Raw genomic sequence first — 21,610 nt, forward strand, 5'->3', positions numbered from 1 at the left:
GCTGGGATTGGCTCCAGCAGACCCCCGTGACCCTGTAGTTAGGATATAGCAGGTTGGATAATGGATGGATACGTGGATAAAATATAATATAATCTCTCTCTCTCTATATATATATATATATATAAAATCCAACGTCTGTCTGTCTGTCCACTTTTCATGAGAGAACTACTTAGCAGATTTAGATGGGGCTCTTTTCTATGATTTGGTTGAACATTCCAGTTGATTTTGCAACTTCTCTCATCATGCTATGTATCAGAGTTCGCTTGCAGCTGCGATTTATTTGCACGAATCTGAGAGACACGCAGTGGGCCGAGGGGTGGGGCCCTCCTCACTCTTGTGCCAGCCTCAGGGTGTCCCTTACCTCCGCTTAGCTGGCGAATGAGAGAACTTCTTAACGGACTTAGATTGGGTTTTTTTTCTATTGTTTGCTTGAACACTCCGGTTGATTTTGCGACTTCTCCCGTCGTGCTAAGAATCACAGTTCGCTTGCAGGAGTGATATATTCACACTAATCTGAGACAGAGGCTGTGGGCTGAGGGGACGGGGAAGAGTGACGTCAGGAGTACAGAGCTGGGTGGGGCACGACTAGTATAATATAATATAATATTGCAGGTTCGCTTCCCAGGTCCTCCCTGCGTGGAGTTTGCATGTTCTCCCCGTGTCTGCATGGGTTTCCTCCCACAGTACAAAGACATGCAGGTTAGGTGGATTGGTGATTCTAAATTGTCCCGTGTGTGTGCTTGGTGTGTGTGCTCTGCGGTGGGCTGGCACCCTTCCCGGGGTTTGTTTCCTGCCTTGCGCCCTGTGCTGGCTGGGATTGGCTCCAGCAGACCCCCGTGACCCTGTAGTTAGGATATGGCGGGTTGGAGAATGTGCACTACCTCTTCATACAATCGCTAGATTTATGTATTTTGCTGTCTGTATTTCTGGCCTAAAAACAAACAGAAACCCATCTGTGCAGCGGCTGAGTTAGGATTTGGATTCATTCTTCATTTTTTCTTGTATCTTCAGTTAATTTGGTTCTCATTTGGGATCTTTCATTATGGACAACACTTTGGTGACATTTCTTTTCATGTATAATTTGTATTCACTAACATTGATTTTCTTGGACATTTTCATTGTTTATTATGGGCACTGCCATTTTGTGTCTTTGTGTTTACTTGCCGCTATGGTGTTTTACCAAGAGATGAAATTAAAAAAATGTAAAACTACACGGCAATGTGGAGGTGATGTTGTGTATCCAAAACTGTACATTTCAAGGAGAGGCAGGTTACATGGGTTTCCAGAAAGATGAAGAAAGGGCTGAATATGATGCAGCAGGTCATCAAAACACGAGACTCAGCTCTTCATGTAGGTCCCCCTAACTCACAAGCACATGATACTCGCCTTCTCCTTAATGGGTCTGACACTCCATCTTTTGCTTTTCATCCTCTTAAAGTCATAAAGAGCCACACAAAACACTTCTTCCATCACCAGAGTCTGTGACATTGTTAGCTATGTGACTTTGACCAAGGACTGGAGATGTGCTGATCGAATGGGCCACCACAGGTATAATAAATGTGTTTTGATGGCTCACCGTGCGCACACTTTGTGTTGCAGTCAGAGTGCAGGCTTCATGCGGTAAGTACAATATAAAGCCAGCTAAACGTGCTTCTGTTTAAACCTGTGTGTATGGATCATGAAGTATCTGTGTTAATGAAAGGTTCTGAAATTAGTGAGAGAGAAGGGAAGGACCAAGAGGTACCAATCTGTTCTGGATCACAAACATCTGAATAAGGTTCTCACAAAGTAAAAAATTTACAATGTAATAAAGATTTGACTTGGAAGACTGAAGGCACTAATAAGCCATAACATTGAAATACCGAGATTCATTATCTGAGAGGCCTGGCTTTGAATTACAAAACAGAATTTAGAATGAAATCCTGCAGCCGCTGCGGACCTTCAGGACAGTAACTGAGGGCCCCCTGCCTTACCGAATAAAACCCCGCCTCCTGTCATCAAGGCTGTACACTTTTCATTGACAGCCACACCCCTGAAGGCGGGACTTCCAGTTTTGCAGGTGTTGATTATTGGATCAGAACTCCTTCATTGTCAAACTCGCTTATCCAAAGCAGGGTGGCGTGGCAGCTGGAGTTGATCCCAGCAAGCATCGGGCACAAGACAGGAACAGCCCAGATTGGAGTCTGTAAAACAGTAGGGCAGCCGTTCAAATCATCAAATACAGTTAGGTCCATAAATATTTGGACAGAGATGACTTTTTTCTAATTTTGGTTCTGTACATGACCACAATGAATTTGAAATGAAGCAACTCCGATGCAGTTGAAGTGCAGACTTTCAGCTTTAATTCAGTGGGGTGAACAAAACGATTACATAAAAATGTGAGGCAACTAAAGCAATTTTATAACACAATCCGTTCATTTCAGGGGCTCAAAAGTAATTGGACAAATTAAATAACTGGAAATCAAATGTTCATTTCTAATACTTGGTTGAAAACCCTTTGCTGGCAATGACAGCCTGAAGTCCTGAACTCCTGGACATCACCAGATGCTGGGTTTCCTCCTTTTTAATGCTCCGCCAGGCCTTTACTTTCAGTTGCTGTTTGTTTGTGGGCCTTTCTGTCTGAAGTTTAGTCTTCAACAAGTGAAATGCCTGCTCAGTTGGGTTAAGATCAGGTGACTGGCTTGGCCATTCAAGAATTTTCCACTTCTTTGCTTTAATAAACTCCTGGGTTGCTTTGGCTGTATGTTTTGGGTCATTGTCCATCTGTATCATGAATCACTTTGACTGCTGTATTTAGCTGGATTTGAGCAGACAGTATGTCTCTGAACACCTCAGAATTCTGTCCTGTGTCACATCATCAATAAACACGAGTGTCCCAGTGCCACTGGCAGCCATCACACTGCCTCCCTCCACCGTGTTTTACAGATGATGTGGTACACTTTGGATAATGAGCTGTTCCACGCCTTCTCCATACTTTTTTCTTGCCATCATTCTGGTAGAGGTTGATCTTGGTTTCATCTGTCCAAAGAATGTTTGTCCAGAACTGTGCTGGCTTTTTTAGATGTTCTTTAGCAAAGTCCAATCTCGCCTTTCTATTCTTGAGGCTTATGAGTGGCTTGCACCTTGCAGTGCACCCTCTGGATTTACTTTCATGCAGTCTTCTCTTTATGGTCCTCACAGGTGGTGCGGTGGTAGTGCTGCTGCTTTGCAGTAAGGAGACAGTAGAAGATTGTGGGTTTGCTTCCCGGTTACTCCCTGTGTGGATAGCGCTTTGAGTACTGAGAAAAGCGCTATATAAATGTAATGAATTATTATTATGGTAGACTTGGATATCGATACGCCCGCCTACCCCCTGGAGAGTGTTGTTCACTTGGTTGGCTGTTGTGAAGGGGTTTCTCTTCACCATGGAAATGATTCTGCGATCATCCACCACTGTTGTCTTCCGTGGACGTCCAGGTCTTTTTGCGTTGCTCAGTTCACCAGTGCTTGCTTTCTTTCTCAGGATGGACCAAACTGTAGATTTTGCCACTCGTAATATTGGAGCAATTTATCCGATGGGTTTTTTCTGTTTTCGCAGTTTAAGGATGGCTTCTTTCACCTGCATGGAGAGCTCCTTTGTCTGTTCACAGCAAAATCTTCCACATGCAAGCACCACACCTCAAATCAACTCCAGGCCTTTTATCTGCTTCATTGATAAGGACATAACGACGGACTTGACCACACCTGCCCATGAAATAGCCTTTGAGTCAATTGTCCAATTACTTTTGAGCCCCTGAAATGAAGGGATTGTGTTCAAAAAATGCTTTAGTTGCCTCACATTTTTATGCAATCGTTTTGTTCACCCCACTGAATGAAAGCTGAAAGTCTGCACTTCAACTGCATCGGAGTTGTTTCATTTCAAATTCATTGTGGTGATGTACAGAACCAAAATGAGAAAAAAGTTGTCTCTGTCCAAATATTTATGGACCTAACTGTAACTTCAGCTTCTGTGCCCTGAGCCCACTGGCCTCTACTTGTGAGACAAGCAGCCTTTCATTAGTGGAGTGATGGCTATGGGTCTGCACTGGCAGTCAGAAGGTTGCCGGTTCGAATCCCATAAATGCCAATAGGGACTCTGCTCTGTTGGGCCTTTAACCTGCAATTGCTAAGCGCTTTGAGTAGTGAGAAAAGCGCTATATAAATGCAAAGAATTATTACTTGTCTCAGTTTTATTTTGATGGCACAATCCTGACTGGTAACTCAACTGACTCCTTCACTCTGCTCCATTCAGTGGCAGGCTGCCATTCTGCAAGATGCAGCTGTTAAAGTCGAGGGTGAGGCCAGGGTGTCAGTACTATATATGTCCTCTGTTGTAGTTGTTTGTAGCAACTGGCCCAATTTCACTGTGTAACATAAACAGTGTGACTTTTATGGTTTGAAGGATGCTATGGAGGAAGTGAGGATTTGGACTTTTTGTCTGGAGTAAACACAAAGAATTCAAAGTCATTGGTAAAAACAAAAGGTTTTGACAACTGTTTGAAATGACTGGCAAGGGCCTTGAGACACTCATGCCCAGATGCCCTTCGGGGGCAACATCTGGCCATTGGGAATAAAAAAAAAAAAAGAGCGCATGGGGTGATTATAGGGATATGAATTTGGTGCACAGGAACAAAAGTATTATACGCCAGTCATGTCAATGAAATGGACACTCAGACACCGAGGGCACTGGTGATGAAACGCATTTTTTAAGTACAAGCACTGAATTTAAAATTCTGTGATTATCAGTAACTTGGAGATAAATTCTTGTTGGGCGGCACGGTGGCGCAGTGGGTAGCGCTGCTGCCTCGCAGTTAGGAGACCTGGGTTCACTTCCCGGGTCCTCCCTGTGTGGAGTTTGCATGTTCTCCCCATGTCTGCATGGGTTTCCTCCCACAGTCCAAAGACATGCAGGTTAGGTGGACTGGCAATCCTAAACTGTCCCTAGTGTGTGCCCTGTGGTGGACTGGCTCCCTGCCCGGGGTTTGTTTCCTGCCTTGTGCCCTGTGTTGGCTGGGATTGGCTCCAGCAGACCCCTGTGACCCTGTAGTTAGGATATAGCGGGTTGGATTATGGATGGATGGATAAATTCTTGCTATTTTACAGTTTGTAGAAGTTACCTCACTGCACAGTTGAACTGAAGCTCCCTGGCTTGTCTCATCCTCTATAAAAAGAAGAGCTGGGGCTGACAGACTTACAGACTGACGTCAAGTGTGGCTCAACTTGTTTGACCCTTCTTTACAATGAATTTTCCCCACTTAATAATTCAGGAAAGCCTCCTTTTTTCGACAGGAGATCAGGTGTCCCCTGAGCAGCCGCTGTTTTGACACTCGCTTTGCATCCTGAACTACAAGGCACATGTCGTAAGCAGAAATTTCTCCGGCTTTACGGTCAGCGAGTTTCAATTCAAGAAGAATGCTGCAAGAAAGTGCAACTCTGCCGGAAGGCGTCAATTAACCCACTTGGAAACTGGGAGATTTGAAAAGGAAGCGAGGGTAAAAGGAGTCCTTCATGAAAGACTAATGAGCAACGCCAGAGGATACTGGTGTGTGTGGTCAGGACATTTTATGGCTCTCAAGGAACTTATCAATTCGACTTCAGTTCAAAATGATCCTCTAGAAAAGTGCAGGTGCAGTTTATGAATCCGTTATAAAGATAGAAAAGGTCAGAACATCTCTGGGAGCAGCTGAGGTTGTTTGTCAGAAGTGCCACCAAGGAGGTTATCAATGTTACGGCACTGGAGCTACCAGGAGAGCAAATTGGAGGTAGAACCTGACATCTTCCCAGTCAATTAGTTGAGGAGAGCCATTCCAAAAAAACTGTGAAATACCAAAAAAGGGCACCAGGTGGGTGTCATACAGGAAAGAACTCTACTCACTGCGATAGTGACGACTGTCCGGTCTGTGAAGGCGGTCATGACTACTTTCTGCAAAATGCTTTCCTAGCGGAAGGAAAAAAAAGAAAGCATAAGGTTATGTGTGAATGACATTTGACCAAACAAACATGGTGAAAAGTGCCATCAGGGCCACTGGCCACTTGGGCACCCAGCCTCACGTGCAGCAGGCTGGATGGTTAGGCAGTGGTAAGGCAGAGGGATGCTTGTCATGTACTTCAGTGTCTCTTTACTCTGGTAGGCTAAGTTCCAAAACATGCAGGAGGACCCCAATGAAAGCTGTTAAGGGTCCACTTGTAGTCCTCCTACTGGGACTGCTGGGTGCAAACTGAAGGCATGGAAACATTCAATCTGAATAGACTACTGCGTAAGTCAGTGAATGATGTGTGTTCTTCAGCTCCACATGTGGCTCTTATTGACGAGATGTGTACCACGGTCATCAGAAGCTTTTATCTTGAGAAACTTACAAATCACAAATGCTTCCACATTTCTGCAGATGGAGTCACTCATTTAGAGTTGGTTAGTGAGTGGGGAACAAAACTAGGGGGCACCATTCTGGGTCTATCCACTGTAAGATGCCATAGCGCACACACACTCACCGTGGCCATGTCTATAGACGCTGTGGCTTCGTCCATGATGAGGACGCTACTCTTGCGAACAAACGCTCGTGCCAAGCAGAAGAGCTGCCGCTGCCCCAGACTGAAGTTCTCCCCTCCTTCCGTGACCATGGCATCTGCACAAAAGAAGGAGGAAGCGTGTTTTCAAATCAGGGCAGATGGCTGGACACACACAACAAAAACAAGTGTGCCCAGGTCATAGCATGGATTGTGCAACTGGACAGAAATTCAGTTGTAAAAAGACTTGGCTACAGTGGTGAATATACAGGTCACGACGTGTAAATCAGTAAAACAAATGCAGTGAACAATTCACATTCATCATCACTATCACTAGAATAAACACTTTCAATTTGAGACTGCTATGTCAGCTGAGCAGCCATTAAATTTAACTACGATAAACAGTTTATAGACCCCTTCATCAAAATATAGAGACGTCTTCAGTGGTAGACTGCATTTTTAATAGAATATGAGATAAATTAAATGAGGTGGATCATACATTTTTACAGAAAACACTCAGTGTTTTAGTACAGAATCATGGTGAGTCTATGGTAATATAAAAATTACCCAGAAAGCATTTTTGCACTTTGAAAAAATTTAATAAAATTGGCTAAAACACTGCTCAGAATTTAAATATACAGTCATATGAAAAAGTTTGGGACCCCCTCTAATTCTTTGGATTTTTGTTTCTCATTGGCTGAGCTTTCAAAGTAGCAACTTCCTTTTAATATCTGACATGGCTGATGGACACAGTAGGATTTCAGCAGTGACATTAAGTTTATTGGATTAACAGAAAATATGAAATATGCATCATCACAAAATTAGACAGGTGCATAGATGTGGGCAGAGATATGACATCAGTACTTCGTTGGGCCTCCTTTTGCAAATCTAACAGCCTCTAGACCAGTGGTTCTCAACCTATGGGGCAGGACCCGCTAGGGGGGTGCAAAGTAACAAAAAGGGGGGCACAAAGATGTGAAAAAAAGAAAATAAGAATCAAAAATATGAAAAATACATCTATTGAGATCAAAATAAATTAACTTAAACTACATTCTGATACTAGAAAAATAAATATAGAGTTAGATAAATGTCAATAAAAGTTAAGTAGGTATAATAAAATATGCATCTATAATATATCATTAATTAAAAAAGAACAAATTGGTATTAGTGGGCTCCTTGCAAAAAAACTTTACGGGGTCACGATTAAAACTCTTATGAAAACTCGGGTCGCAAATACTTAAAGGTTGAGAAATGATGCTCTAGACACTGTCCTCCTACAGCCTTTGATGAGTGTCTGATTCTGGATGGAGGTCTTGTTCACCATTCTTCATACCAAATCTCTCCAGTTCAGTTCAATTTGATGGACAGCCTGCTTCAAATCATCCCATAGATTTGCAATGATATTCAAGTCAGTGGACTGTGACGGCCATTCCAGAACATTGTACTTCTCCCTCTGCATGAATGCCTTTGTAGATTTCCAACTGTGTTTTGGGTCATTGTCTTGTTGGAATATCCGACCCCTGCATAACTTCAACTTTGTGACTGATACTTGAACATTATCCTGAAGAATTTGTTGATATTGGGTTGAATTCATGTGACCCTCGACTTTAACAAGGGCCCCAGTCCCTGAACTAGCCACACAGCCACACAGCATGATGGAACCTCCACCAAATTTGACAGCAGGTAGCAGGTGTTTGTCTTGGACTGCGGTGTTCTTCTTCCACCATGTAAAGCGCTTTTTGTTCTGACCAAATAACTCCATTTTTGTCTCATCAGTCCAAAGCACTTTGTTCCAAAATGAATCTGGCTTGTCTAAATGAGCATTGGCATACAACAAGCGACTCCGTTTGTGGCATGAGTGCAGAAAGGGCTTCTTTCTCATCACCCTGCCATACAGATGTTTGAATTGTAGAACGATGTCCAGATACACCATCTGCAGCCAGATGTTCCTGCAGGTCTTTGGAGGTGATCTGTGGTTATCTGTCACCATTCTCACAATCCTGTTCATATGCCGCTCCTGTATTTTTCTTGGCCTGCCAGACCTGCTGGGTTTAACAGCAACTGTGCCTGTGGCCTTCCATTTCCTGATTCCATTCCTTACAGTTACAGAAACTGACAGTTTAGACCTCTGAGATGGCTTTTTGTAGCCTTCCCCTAAACCAGGAGACTCAACAATCTTTGTTTTCAGATCTTTGGAGAGTTGCTTTGAGGATCCCATGCTGTCACTCTTCAGAGGAGAGTCAAAGGGAAGGAACCACAACTTGCAATGGACCACCTTAAATACCTTTATATCTCATGATTGGACACACCTGTCTATGAAGGCTTAACGAGCTCATCAACCAATCAGCATTGAGCAGTGACAGGCATTCAAATCAGCACAATGACAAGGGGACCCACATTTGTGCACAGCCAGTTTTTCACATTTGATTTAATTTCATACAACTAAATACTGCGTCACTAAAAATCTTTGTTTGGAAAACACCGCAGTACTCCTAGGAAATGAAAGACAGACCACTGTTATCTTTATTGTTGAAAGGAGACTCAATTATTATGCAGGCTGAGAGGGTTCACAAACATTTTCATATGACTGTATATACATTTATCTTTTTAAACACATTTGCATCTTTAACTGTGCAACTATTTTAGGTGTTAAAACACGATGAACTCACTTTTGTTATTTTTGAATTGTGTATTAACTAACCATTGCTAATAACTGAGACACAATTATAAAACTGTATCAATGTGTGGTGCCAGCTTCATACCACTCTTAATGTCTCTCATGAAGGACTCACTGACTGGTGAGTTGCTGAGGAACTTCACAGTTTTTGACCCTCCTTTTTCATAATGCTGGTGGGCCGTTTTGCTTCTGTTATTATAATTCTGCCTCTGTTTGGTGATCAGAATTTTACTGTGGAATCTTTCAAATACCAACAGCTAATTTTTATCATTCATTCTTGTGTCATTCGTGTGTCTGTCCTCCTGGACCCGTTCCTTACTGCAGGAAGGGCTTAAGACTGTTAGATTTGTCATCTTGAGGCAGTTCAACTGGTAACCCACGTCTGGAAAGACGTTTCCACAATTGTTGTGTGTTTTTTTGGGGGGTTATTCAACTTCAGTTATACGCAGTCTCGAGAGTCATGTCCCATCTTTATCATGGTGTGTCTGCTCTCTTACAGTAGACATATCGCTCCACAGTTTTTTGGGAGGACACATCCTCAAGCATAATAAAGCTGCTTTATTTGATGTCCTTGAGACTGAATGGTTCTGCTGGTTTGGCCCGGGATGTCCAGTCTCTACTTTATAAAGAGTGCTGTCGCTATTGCAACTATACAGAGAGCTTCCGACGTGTCCCCCATCATTCAGATTTCTCCACATGCGGCGAAGACTTTAATGGTGCCCTCTCAGTTGTTGGCCGTTTCTCCAATACATTGGGCTGTTATACAGCGATATACTGAGACGTATGTAATCAGAGAGCTGGAGAGACCTGCATGGCCATCGCATCTTTTACTAAAACACTCTCTGTTAACATGACCTTCAACTTACTTTAATTGTCCTTCTCAAATTTACATTTTAAACATAAGTAATCAAATGTGCGTTGTAATGATCCACTTTAAAAATGTAACGGAGTAGCATCATTCCTAATAAATGTATGTTGTAAACAGTGAAAGTATTTCCATTGAAAATATACTTTAAAATTTAGAGTAAAATTCCCTACAAAATCTACTCAAGTACAGTAACAAAAGTAAAAGTAATTGGTTACTTTCCTCCAGTAGATTCTGGACACTAACATCAGACAAATTTAGTTCATGGCGTCTCTCAAATAAAGAATAGCAATAGTAAGAATAAATCTTATCTGAGTGAAGGAAGAAAGATTTGAAATCTCGGTTGTGTCGGTTTGAGTTACTGTGAGGAGTTCTGATCTTCCACTTTACTACTCTGGTTGCTTTTCACTCAGCCGACTGGCCCTTTAAACAGATTTACCCAGTGAGCCTGTATGATGAGTGCTAAAGAGAGGATTGCTGCACTTGGTTGCTATGTGATCTGGTGTTCATGCAGCGTGACGCGTGTCACTAGCCTATTAATAAACTCTCCTGGCATCACCTCTTACTTATCCGATGCTCAAAATCACGTGAGCCGCACTGCTGACACTGGCTGGGCCCTGATATGCTTCATTTGAGGAGCTGCTCTTTCTGCCATTCTAGTCCTGACCCTAAAAAGCACCACACATGCGACAGGCTGGCAGACAGAGAAGGTGGCACACATTCATTACTCTCACTTACCCAGGCCTCCTGGCAAAGCTTTGACCACCGGCTTGAGCTGTGCGATCTCCAGCGCTTCCCACAGCATGCTGTCAGTGCATTTCCGTTCCGGGTCCAAGTTAAACCTGAACAGCGGCGATTGGAAGACAGTGATGACATTATGGATCGCTAACGACTCGCAAAAGAGGCCCCAGTTGGACATGCAGTACCCTCCAAAAATGGCAAAGCCAATTCATTTGTTTTTGCTACACACTTAAGATGTTTGGATTTATGATCAAAAGATGAGATGAGAATTTCATCTTTAATTTCCTGGTATTGTTATCTAGATGTGTTACACAGGTTACCATCTTTTGTAGAAGACAACTCAGTTCTCTAGGCAAGCAAAAGTATCGTAACAGAAAGTCTTAAAGCACATTCAAGTAAATCAAACTTAATATTTGGTTGTATATCTCTTGCTTGCAATAACTGCATCAAGCTGGTGACTCATCAACATCACCATATGGTTGATTTCTTCTTTGTTCTGCTTTTCCAGGCTGCACAGTCTCCTTCAGTTGTTGTTAGTTACGTTTTTTTCCCTTCAGTCTGCTCTTCATGCTCAGTAGGGTTCAGGTCTGATGGTGCACTGGGACAGTTTATAACCTTTTCCCTCGATCAATGCCTTGCTGCACGATTAAGTTCCTCCTGTTCCTACAGAATGTTTCTGTAGATGTCTGAATTTATTCTGCTGCTACCTTCATGAGATACAGTGCATCTGGAAATTATTGACAGCGCATCACTTTTTCCACATTTTCTTATGTTACAGCCATATTCCAAAATTGATTAAATTCATTTTTTTCCTCAGAATTCTACACACAACACCCCATAATCACAACGTGAATAAAGTTTACTTGAGGTTTTTGCAAATTTATTAAAAATAAAAAAATTGAGAAAGCACATGTCCATAAGTATTCACAGCCTTTGCCATGAAGCTCAAAATTGAGCTCAGGTGCCTCCTGTTTCCCCTGATCATCCTTGAGATGTTTCTGCAGCTTCATTGGAGTCCACCTGTGGTAAATTCAGTTATTGGACATGATTTGGAAAGGCACACACCTGTCTATAGAAGGTCCCACAGTTGACAGTTCATGTCAGAGCACAAACCAAGCATGAAGTCAAAGGAATTGTCTGTAGACCTCCGAGACAGGATTGTCTTAAGGCACATATCTGGGGAAGGTTACAGAAAAATTTCTGCTGCTTTGAAGGTCCCAATGAGCACAGTGGCCTCCATCATCCGGAAGTGGAAGAAGTTCGAAACCACCAGGACTCTTCCTAGAGCTGGCCGGCCATCTAAACTGAGCGATCAGGGGAGAAGGGCCTTAGTCAGGGAGGTGACCAAGAACCCGATGGTCACTCTGTCAGAGCTCCAGAGGTCCTCTGTGGAGAGAGGAGAACCTTCCAGAAGGACAACCATCTCTGCAGCAGTCCACCAATCAGGCCTGTATGGTAGAGTGGCCAGATGGAAGCCACTCCTTAGTAAAAGGCACATGGCAGCCCGCCTGGAGTTTGCCAAAAGGTACCTGAAGGACTCTCAGACCATGAGAAAGAAAATTCTCTGGTCTGATGAGACAAAGATTGAACTCTTTGGTGTGAATGCCAGGCGTCACGTTTGGAGGAAACCTGGCACCATCCCTACAGTGAAGCATGGTGGTGTCAGCATCATGCTGTGGGGATGTTTTTCAGCGGCAGGAACTGGGAGACTAGTCAGGATAAAGGGAAAGATGACTGCAGCAATGTACAGAGACATCCTGGATGAAAACCTGCTCCAGAGCGCTCTTGACCTCAGACTGGGGCGACGGTTCATCTTTCAGCAGGACAACGACCCTAAGCACACAGCCAAGATATCAAAGGAGTGGCTTCAGGACAACTCTGTGAATGTCCTTGAGTGGCCCAGCCAGAGCCCAGACTTGAATCCGATAGAACATCTCTGGAGAGATCTTAAAATGGCTGTGCACCGACGCTTCCCATCCAACCTGATGGAGCTTGAGAGGAGCTGCAAAGAGGAATGGGCGAAACTGGCCAAGGATAGGTGTGCCAAGCTTGTGGCATCATATTCAACAAGGCTTGAGGCTGAAATTGCTGCCAAAGGGGCATCGACAAAGTATTGAGCAAAGGCTGTGAATACTTATGTACGTGGGATCTCTCAGTTTTCTTATTTTTAATAAATTTGCAAAAACCTCAAGTAAACTTTTTTCATGTTGTCATTATGGGGTGTTGTGTGTAGAATTCTGAGGAAAAAAATGAATTTAATCCATTTTGGAATAAGGCTGTAACATAACAAAATGTGGAAATAGTGATGAAGCGCTGGGAATACTTTCTGGATGCACTGTACATCTCTCTGTATATAAAAGAAAATCCTGGAATGGAAAGCAAATGCAAGGCTACGATACGTGATAATCTCGTAAGACATTTTAAAGACCCGCGAGACCACAGACATGCCCTACTTACAATCTATCAAATAGGACAATAGGCAGCAAAACATTCAGACTTGTGAAGGATTAGAGCACACACAGATCCAGGGCTCTCAGTGCATGTAAAGCGTATAAGGACATCCATCCATCCATCCTCTTCAGCTTATTTGAGGTTGGGTCGTGGGGGCAGCAGCTTGAGCAGAGATGCCCAGACTTCCCTCTTCCCGGCCACTTCTTCTAGCTCTTCCGGGGGAATCCCAAGGTGTTCCCAGGCCAGTCGAGAGACATAGTCCCTCCAGCGTGTCCTGGGTCTTCCCCAGGGCCTCCTCCCGGTTGGACATGCCCGGAACACCTCACCAGGGAGGCGTCCAGGAGGCATCCTGATCAGATGCCCGAGCCACCTCATCTGACTCCTCTTGATGCGAAGGAGCAGCGACTCTACTCTGAGCTTCTCACCCTATCTTTAAGGGAGAGCCCAGACACCCTGCAGAGAAAACTCATTTCAGCCGCTTGTATTCGCGATCTCGTTCTTTTGGTCACTACCCATAGCTCATGACCATAGGTGAGGGTAGGAACATAGGTCGACTGGTAAATTGAGAGCTTCGCCTTGCGGCTCAGCTCCTTTTTCACCACGACAGACCGATGCAGAGCCCGCATTATAAGCCTGCGTATAAGGACAGTACATTATAAATTGAATGTCAACATCTAAACGAAGAAGAGAGCAGTGCGGAGAAAAGAGACTCAAATGCGTTGGACAAAAAAAAGAGCAAAAAAGAATAATCGAGGTGCAAATTCAGAAAATAAGGAAAGTAATTATCAGCCTGGAACAAGTGGAATTGAAGAAAAAGCAGGTCCAATCCGGCTCAGAATTAAAAGACAACGAGTAAAAAAAAGTAGAACTTCATAAAGACGTTTACAAATGTTGGCGCTAAACACATGCAGAGCAGGTTAGAGATTATGAAACCAGGGAAATTAGAAAGGCTCAAAAAAAAAAACCCAAAAAAACGGCACTATACACATGTGGAGAAAGTTAAAGGATATGAAAGTAGGAAAATTAGAAAATATAAAAAAAGAAAGTAAAGATCGCAGTAACGCAAACAAAGAAACTGCCTCATTTAACTCTGCACCAGTCTAACTTGGGTTTTGCACAATAATTACTACACTATTGCACCTTAACACTTAATTCTACTTTATTCACATAATTGTACTTATTTATTATGTTCTACTATACTGTTACCTTCCAATCTATGACTTTTTGTTAATCTGATATTCTTCTAACTTTGCACAGTTTTTGATAAGCGGATCAGGATGCATTTCACTGTGTGTTGTCCTGTGTAACTATTCATGTGACAAATAAAGAATCTTGAGAATTTCAAAAACGGAGTTTACCACGCATGCATTTATTGGTTGCTTTGTGAATGTATATACTGTATATTTATCTGTCTGCTTATTTAAAAAGCTACATTTACCCCAGGAGTCAAAAACGTTCTGTCTAGCCCTTGTACAAAAACCTAGAGAAAAGCTGGGGTATCACTTTGGTAACCCCATGTACTTTTGGAACTGTGAGAGGAAAATAGCAGGACTTTACAGACAGGAGTCCAACGCAGAACTCTACTTACTATTTTACTTTGTAAAAAAAAATTATTAACTGCTGATGATGTCGATCATTTTGTCTGTGCTGAAATTCCAAACAGAGAAACCTATCCTGACCTCATTAAAAAGATTCAGCATATTGGGACTCGCAAGATTAGAAATATTGTTTGAAATAAAAGTGAAACTAATGAAATAGCAGCAATTCAAAGAAAAAAAATCTTAAAAGTGTGTATCCGGAAAACCAAACATGGACGTTGGCGAGCGAAGCCCCCTAGTCATCAATAAAGACAAGTGAGCCTGTTCCAGAAGCAGCCATGCAAGCCCAAGCTATGACACAAACGTCTCTGTGCTTGACAGAGGAGCCTCTATGTTTTGGATCACGAGCAGCTCTTTGGCCTTTCAATCACTTTGGTGGAGATTAATCTTGGTCTCATCAACCCATAAAACTTTGTTCCAGAATGTTTGCTGCTTATCTCTGTATCTGTTTTGCAAATTCCAGTTTGTCTTTCTGATTTACTGAGGAGTGGTTTGTATCTAGTGGTATGGCCTCTATATATCTGCTCTCAAAGTCTTCTTCATTCTGTGTATTGTGATACCTTTGCCTCTGCCTTGAGGAGGTTCTTGGTGATGTCCCTGACTGCTGTTTTTTGGTTTTTCTTCACAGTGTTTCTGTCCTCAGCTGTTGTTGGTTTCCTTGGCCAACTTGGGTGATTGCTGTTGCTCAGTACACCACTGGTTTCTTACTTTTGCAGATTGTTCTGTTGGCTGTGCCTGATGTTTGTGCAATGCCTCGGACTGATTTTCTCCCATTGACAGCACTCTGATCTTCATGTTGGTTTATCCTTTTTAATAACAATCAGAATCTTCACAGGTGAGTCCTAAGGCTAAAACCAAGAGTTCATGTTCAGAGCTATTTACTGTTTAAACTGTCCATTTAAAGCTGCTTCATGCCTTTGTCTCCTCCAGGCTGGACTATTGTAATGCACTCCTCATTGGGATCCCCAGAAAGGTCCTTCAAAAGCTCTGACAAATCCAAAATAGTGCTGCAAGGATCCTGATCATCATCAAGTCCTTCCGTGAGAACCCTAAATACAAAGAGGACTGTTTCATTTATGTGAGGTAGAATACCCAGAAGGGACTGGGTGGTCTCGTGGCTTGGAACCCCTGCAGATTTTATTTTTTTCTCCAGCCGTCTGGAGTTTTTTTTCATTTTTTCTGTCCTCCCTGGCCATCAGACCTTACTCTTTATTCTATGTTAATTAATGTTGTCTTATTTTAATTTCTTACTTTGTCTTTTATTTGTATTTTCTTCATTATGTAAAGCACTTTGAGCTACTTTTTTGTATGAAAATGTGCTATAGAAATAAATGTTGTTGTTGTTGATGAGGGTGCGGAAATATGAACACATTTCACCAATCCTTCGGTCACTTCATTGGCTCCTTATTCACCTCTGTATTGAAGACAAACTCTGTCTGCTTACTCACCAGTGTATCCATGGAATGCTCCACAACACCTTATGGAACTCCTTATATTACAAGTCATTACAAGAAACCTCCATTTTGCAAATACCCACCGCCTTTGCCCCCCGTAACCAAACTTCATACAATGGGAGACCGAGCCTTTACAGTCGCTGCTCCACGGCTCTGGAATGTCCTACCAGAGAGCTTGAGAACACAGCAGGTTGTGGGCTGCTCAGCTAAAGACTTTTCTATTTAGGAAAGCATATTAAAAAGAATGCTACTAATCACTGGTGTACAAAAAAAAATTTTTGTTTGCTTCTGGGAACTTCAGAGCATCTCTTTATGAAGTTTTTTACACTGATGTCATATATGAAATCGGAATTAAGCTAGCACATCAGGTTTTTGAGACACACATCTTTGACGTTTTGACACTTTTGAATATCAATATAATATATCAACACGATATCTGGAGTTTGGACTCTGTCCCGCCAAAATTGTTTTGATGTGTTTATTCTGAAAACAAACCAGAAGACGACACCCGAGACACATTAAAGTATATTTATGTCAATTTATCTCAATATAAAAGTGAGGTCAGCATGCCCAAAAATGTTGGATGCACTCGTTTTTGCGCTTGTACTGCACATCCGTCTCTTTTTGCAAGAACCAACAGTAGTCACCCATCATACTTGGAGTGAATTTTTCCCAATATCAGTTTTCCATCATCTTTATATCTTGATGAAATCTTTCCCCATGCTCATCTATGACATCGCTTAGATTTGGTGGAAAAAGTCGAGATGAGAATGTCAAAAATGGGTCTTCAGTGACATTCGGGCTCCCGTAAGCTGATATACTTTCAGCGTATTCTCCACAAGCTCAGCATTATCCTCTGCTCTGTGACTGTTAAGAAAATTCTGGACAACCTTCACGAATGAGGGTGGGCTTCCGTTTCCTTTTGAACTCCTCGTCAAGCATCAGTTCACAGATTTCAGGGCCAACAAAAACACCTTCCTTCATTTTGGCTTCACTTTTCTGGAGACCAAACTTATTTCTTAAATGCTGAAACGCATCGCCTTTACTGTCCAGTCACCCTAGTCGTCCAAGACTTGGAACATCATAACTCTAAAATGGGACATGCGGGACGAAGACAGTTTTCAGATTTGGAGTCAGCAAGTGAAATTTGTTAAAGTACAGATGAAAGAATCCCAGTAGCAAAATGCTTGTTGACCAGTGCTATTGTTGTTTTATCTCTGTTTTTATCTCGCTTTGCCTTTGTTTAAACTTTTTATGTAGCACTTTGAGATTTACTACAAATGTAAAGTGCCCTATAAATAAAATGTATTATTATTATTATTATTGGCGGCACGGTGGCACAGTGGGTAGCGCTGCTGCCTCACAGTTGGGAGACCTGGGGACCTGGGTTCGCTTTCCGGGTCCTCCCTGCGTGGAGTTTGCATGTTCTCCCCGTGTCTGCGTGGGTTTCCTCCGGGCACTCCGGTTTCCTCCCACAGTCCAAAGACATGCAGGTTAGGTGGATTGGCGATTCTAAATTGGCCCTAGTGTGTGCTTGGTGTGTGGGTGTGTTTGTGTGTGTCCTGCGCTGGGTTGGCTGGGATTGGCTCCAGCAGACCCCTATGACCCTGTGTTCAGATTCAGCGGGTTGGAAAATGGATGGATGGATTATTATTATTATTATTATTATTATTATTATCTAGCAGGAAACACCTGGGGAACAAGAATAACCTGACAGTCACATAGTCTTATACCTTTGCTCACCTAACAAATTGGGTGGTCTTCTGCAAAAAGAGCTATCTTCTATCTTCATTAACACATCTAGATGTCAAATTAAAAGCTCAAAGTCTCATAATCATTTTCGATATCAAACCCAAATGTCTTTAGTGTACAACAAAAACAAATGAACTGAACTTATTGTTCCAGTACTTTTGAGAGGAAACATCTGCTCACGGCTTATCTGAGTTATTTTGAGCAAACAAAGTCAGAGAACAGCAGGCCTCAAGCCAAAAGCCCTAGTATGAAACACTACTTAGGGCTCAGTGTGCACCATTTATGAAAACCCATCAGTCACAATAGCACTGTGAAGAAGAGCAGCTGTGTCACCACTTGGGGACTTCCATGAATTGCTGTGGGTGGTCAGCTAGTGCCACACATGTATGTCGGCCTGCACAGCACAAGGAGAACAGGCTCACAAAGCCTTACCTGATCGTTCCACTGAACAGGAAGGGGTCCTGGAGGATTATCGAAAACCGCGACCTCAGAGTCTGTAAAGGCAGTTTGGCAATATCGATTCCATCAATGATAATCCGCCCTGTTTGATAAAAATAAATAAATAAATCAGGATACAGAGAGGGAATCAGTGTGTATAATGTATGTGGAGAACGTGAACAGCAATCAATGCACTTCACAGAAGTGTTAGACAAGGCACGGGGCTTCCATGTAAAAGTCACAGTTGATATTTAATCCCTGGATTACAGACCTGCTGAAGAACTGAAGTAATGAAGCATCTACAGTCATGTGGAAAATCCAGATATTTAGAATTGTATGGCTTTACGCATCAGGACATAACTGCCAATCATAAAGTCCTAAAATTAGCTTAATCTAACCTCAGGTAATGAATAACACTGAACTCACTCGACTTTGTTATATTCCGTTGAAAATTAAGCTAACGGGCAGAATGTCTGCTGCTCCCATATCCACTAAGAAGGCCATCAGGACCACATGCTGCTAATCAGGTGCTCTCAATGAGTTAATGATTAGTTAAATTGCTTGACTTACAAGAGGTCAACAAGGAGTTTGAACATGAAGGGGTGATCCTCTGGTGCTTATTTTTGGAAGTTGCACACTAAAATATGTGGATTACACTTTTTTTCTGTCATTTGTGGTCTACAATGCATGTTTCCTGTTTCAGAGCCAAGTCAACATGGATGCTGAACACCACAAAGTTAAGTATCATGTGTTGAGAAACCCTGCCACCCTGACCCACTAGCAAAAGCTTGGCCTAAGACTTGACTTGGCTCAGAATGGACGAGAGATTCTCAAGATATTAAAGAGCATGTGCATCCAGGGCCAGCTCTACCATTTAGGAGAACTAAGTGGCTGTCTGAGCGAGAAAATGTGGAGGTTTGGGGGTATGAGGAGGCTGAGGGAAGGGCAGAATTAAAAAAAATAGTGTTAATAAAACTCTGTAGGGAACACCAAGCTCAAAACATGATGGCACCTTGGGTTGAGATGACTGATGATCAACACAGAAGGGTGGGATTTTCAATTGTAATGTTTGTAAAATTAAGGGTAAGTTACAAGGCAGAGGAGTATTGTAGCAGGGCCACATAGGTATTGTTGTTTATAGTGTTTGCACCCTGTCTAAACTAATATGTGTTTGTTTAAATGTCGGCCCCGTAATGAGAAATAGGGAAGGATGTTGTGGGGAGGCAGCGACCCCTGGACACGTCAGTACCAGAGTTTTGCTCGTTATTATTTAAACGGTCAAGAGGGACAGAAGAGGAGGAAGGAAAGAGACGGAGATTTCAAACAACAACAACTGATCATCATTTTTCTGCCATTATTTACATCATGCCTGGTTCCAGTTTGCTTCTCATTCTGCCGGAATCACGAGAACACAGTCATCGCCAGAAACCCCGGGTTGGACATTATTATCCACCATTCGCAGAGGAAGCACGGTGAGATTGTTCTGTTTTATTCGGGAGATTCAAACACAACCGTTTTTGATCAGCCATCAGTGTTCTGGACAGTTATTTAACCGAACTCAACTTCACGTTCATTGACATTCAGCAATTATCCATTGGTATTATTTGTGTTTTGTGTTTGTTATACGTGTGTAGGGGCAAGGAAGGTTTTGTTATTGTGTTTTCACTTTGCTGGTTTGGTGGAGGAATATATATAGTGTGAGATATGGCCGGCCTTTCACCCCAGCCAATACCCCCAGGCTGCCAGATGGAGCCCTCCTTGCAGCATGGCGGTGCCCCGAATGCCAGCAGGGAATTATGTACAATGGAGTTTTTATGCACAACCCTGCTGGCTACCATGGGGGCCGCCAGGAGTCGCTGCAGGGAGGCACAAGGACGTGTATAACCCGGAAGTACGTCTTGGTCACAGTGACAGAGGAAATGACGTACTTCCGGGATGAAAAAGAAGAATTTTGTTCTGACCTAGAAGTGCTAGGAAGTCACATGGACTGAGGGTTCAGAAGCACTTCTGGGTCATGGACTATAAAGGACTGTGGGAAATCCCAGACAGACGAGCTGAGTTGGGAGGAAGGGTGAGTAAGCGTCTGGGAGTGGAGGATTGTTTATTGAGAATTGTATTGTGGAGTGGAGGGTGCTTGGTGCACATTATTATAATAAAAAGTCAACATACTGGACATTTATTTGGTGTCTGATCCAAGGGTTCAAGGGAGCGACAGCGCCCACTATCTGTCACAATAGATATATTATACGTCGGGGATTTGTATTATTGTATTTGTCATTGCGTTTTATTTAATATATTTCTACCCTTATTTTACATATCATCTGCTTTTGTTTTCTAGTCTTTAAACTGTCGATTGGGGGGGAGAATATTATTTGTCAGAGGTACGGCTTGTTATAGGTTGGTTCTCCTCAGAAATTTATCCAGGCCACAGGTCCTGGTAGTGTGGCTGCCGGCTGGGAAGAGGTCGGCCGTTACAGTATAATCATCAAAAATGTCCTCCACTGATGTAAGAACATAGTTGGCATGCTCAAGCTACAAATAGGGGGGGGGTTGCCTTCTAGAAAAATCCCCTCTCTGCAGGCGTGTTCCAGTAATAAGCGCCTCCAAGGGAGACAGGAAGACTGAAAATAGAAAGCAAGGCTGGTGGTCCTGAACTAGTGTGTCCCAGTCAGAGACTGTGCATCTGCTTCTGTTTGGCAGCTTTAGAGAGACAGGATTACCTTTTAGGGAGAGCCAGGAGAGTGTTTAAGAAATGACTGACAACTGCCATAATCAACTACTTACAAATGAAGAACTAAAAATGGGTTCTTGGGTTCAAATCCTGTGTGTTTTTCAAACAGGCCACCACATGAGCATGCATAGGATGGGAAAACAGCAGCCCTCCATCAGTGATGGCAGACACATGTAGGATGTATAATTATGGATTTTCTAGTGACACAGTGCAGAGAGACAATATAGACAATATACAGAGACAACCACAGCTAAGAGAATCAGATCTGCAGCTGGCTGACAGTGGTGGAACTGACAACTCTGACTCCTGTCACCCGTGTTCACATATCACCTATACTGTCCGAGTTTGGACATCACAAAGGAGAGTGACAATGTTATTCTC

At 42.8% G+C, this 21,610-nt stretch overlaps 1 protein-coding gene across 4 annotated transcripts in view; it reads right to left on the reverse strand.

Annotated features, from left to right (window-relative positions):
* The window catches only part of abcc8 (ATP-binding cassette, sub-family C (CFTR/MRP), member 8), a 380,635-nt gene that overhangs the window by 2,627 nt on the left and 356,398 nt on the right, over positions 1-21,610 (reverse strand). For all 4 annotated transcript variants that reach the window (XM_051923356.1, XM_051923355.1, XM_028796118.2 and 1 more), the window contains 4 exons: positions 18,493-18,601; positions 10,803-10,906; positions 6,508-6,641; positions 5,894-5,956 (listed from right to left, as the gene is read on the reverse strand). In XM_051923356.1, the coding sequence (XP_051779316.1) occupies positions 5,894-5,956; positions 6,508-6,641; positions 10,803-10,906; positions 18,493-18,601 (410 nt within the window). The remainder of the gene's footprint in view (positions 1-5,893; positions 5,957-6,507; positions 6,642-10,802; positions 10,907-18,492; positions 18,602-21,610) is intronic.

The sequence above is a fragment of the Erpetoichthys calabaricus genome, chromosome 2, assembly GCF_900747795.2.
Source record: "Erpetoichthys calabaricus chromosome 2, fErpCal1.3, whole genome shotgun sequence".
Taxonomy (NCBI): Eukaryota; Metazoa; Chordata; class Cladistia; order Polypteriformes; family Polypteridae; genus Erpetoichthys; species Erpetoichthys calabaricus.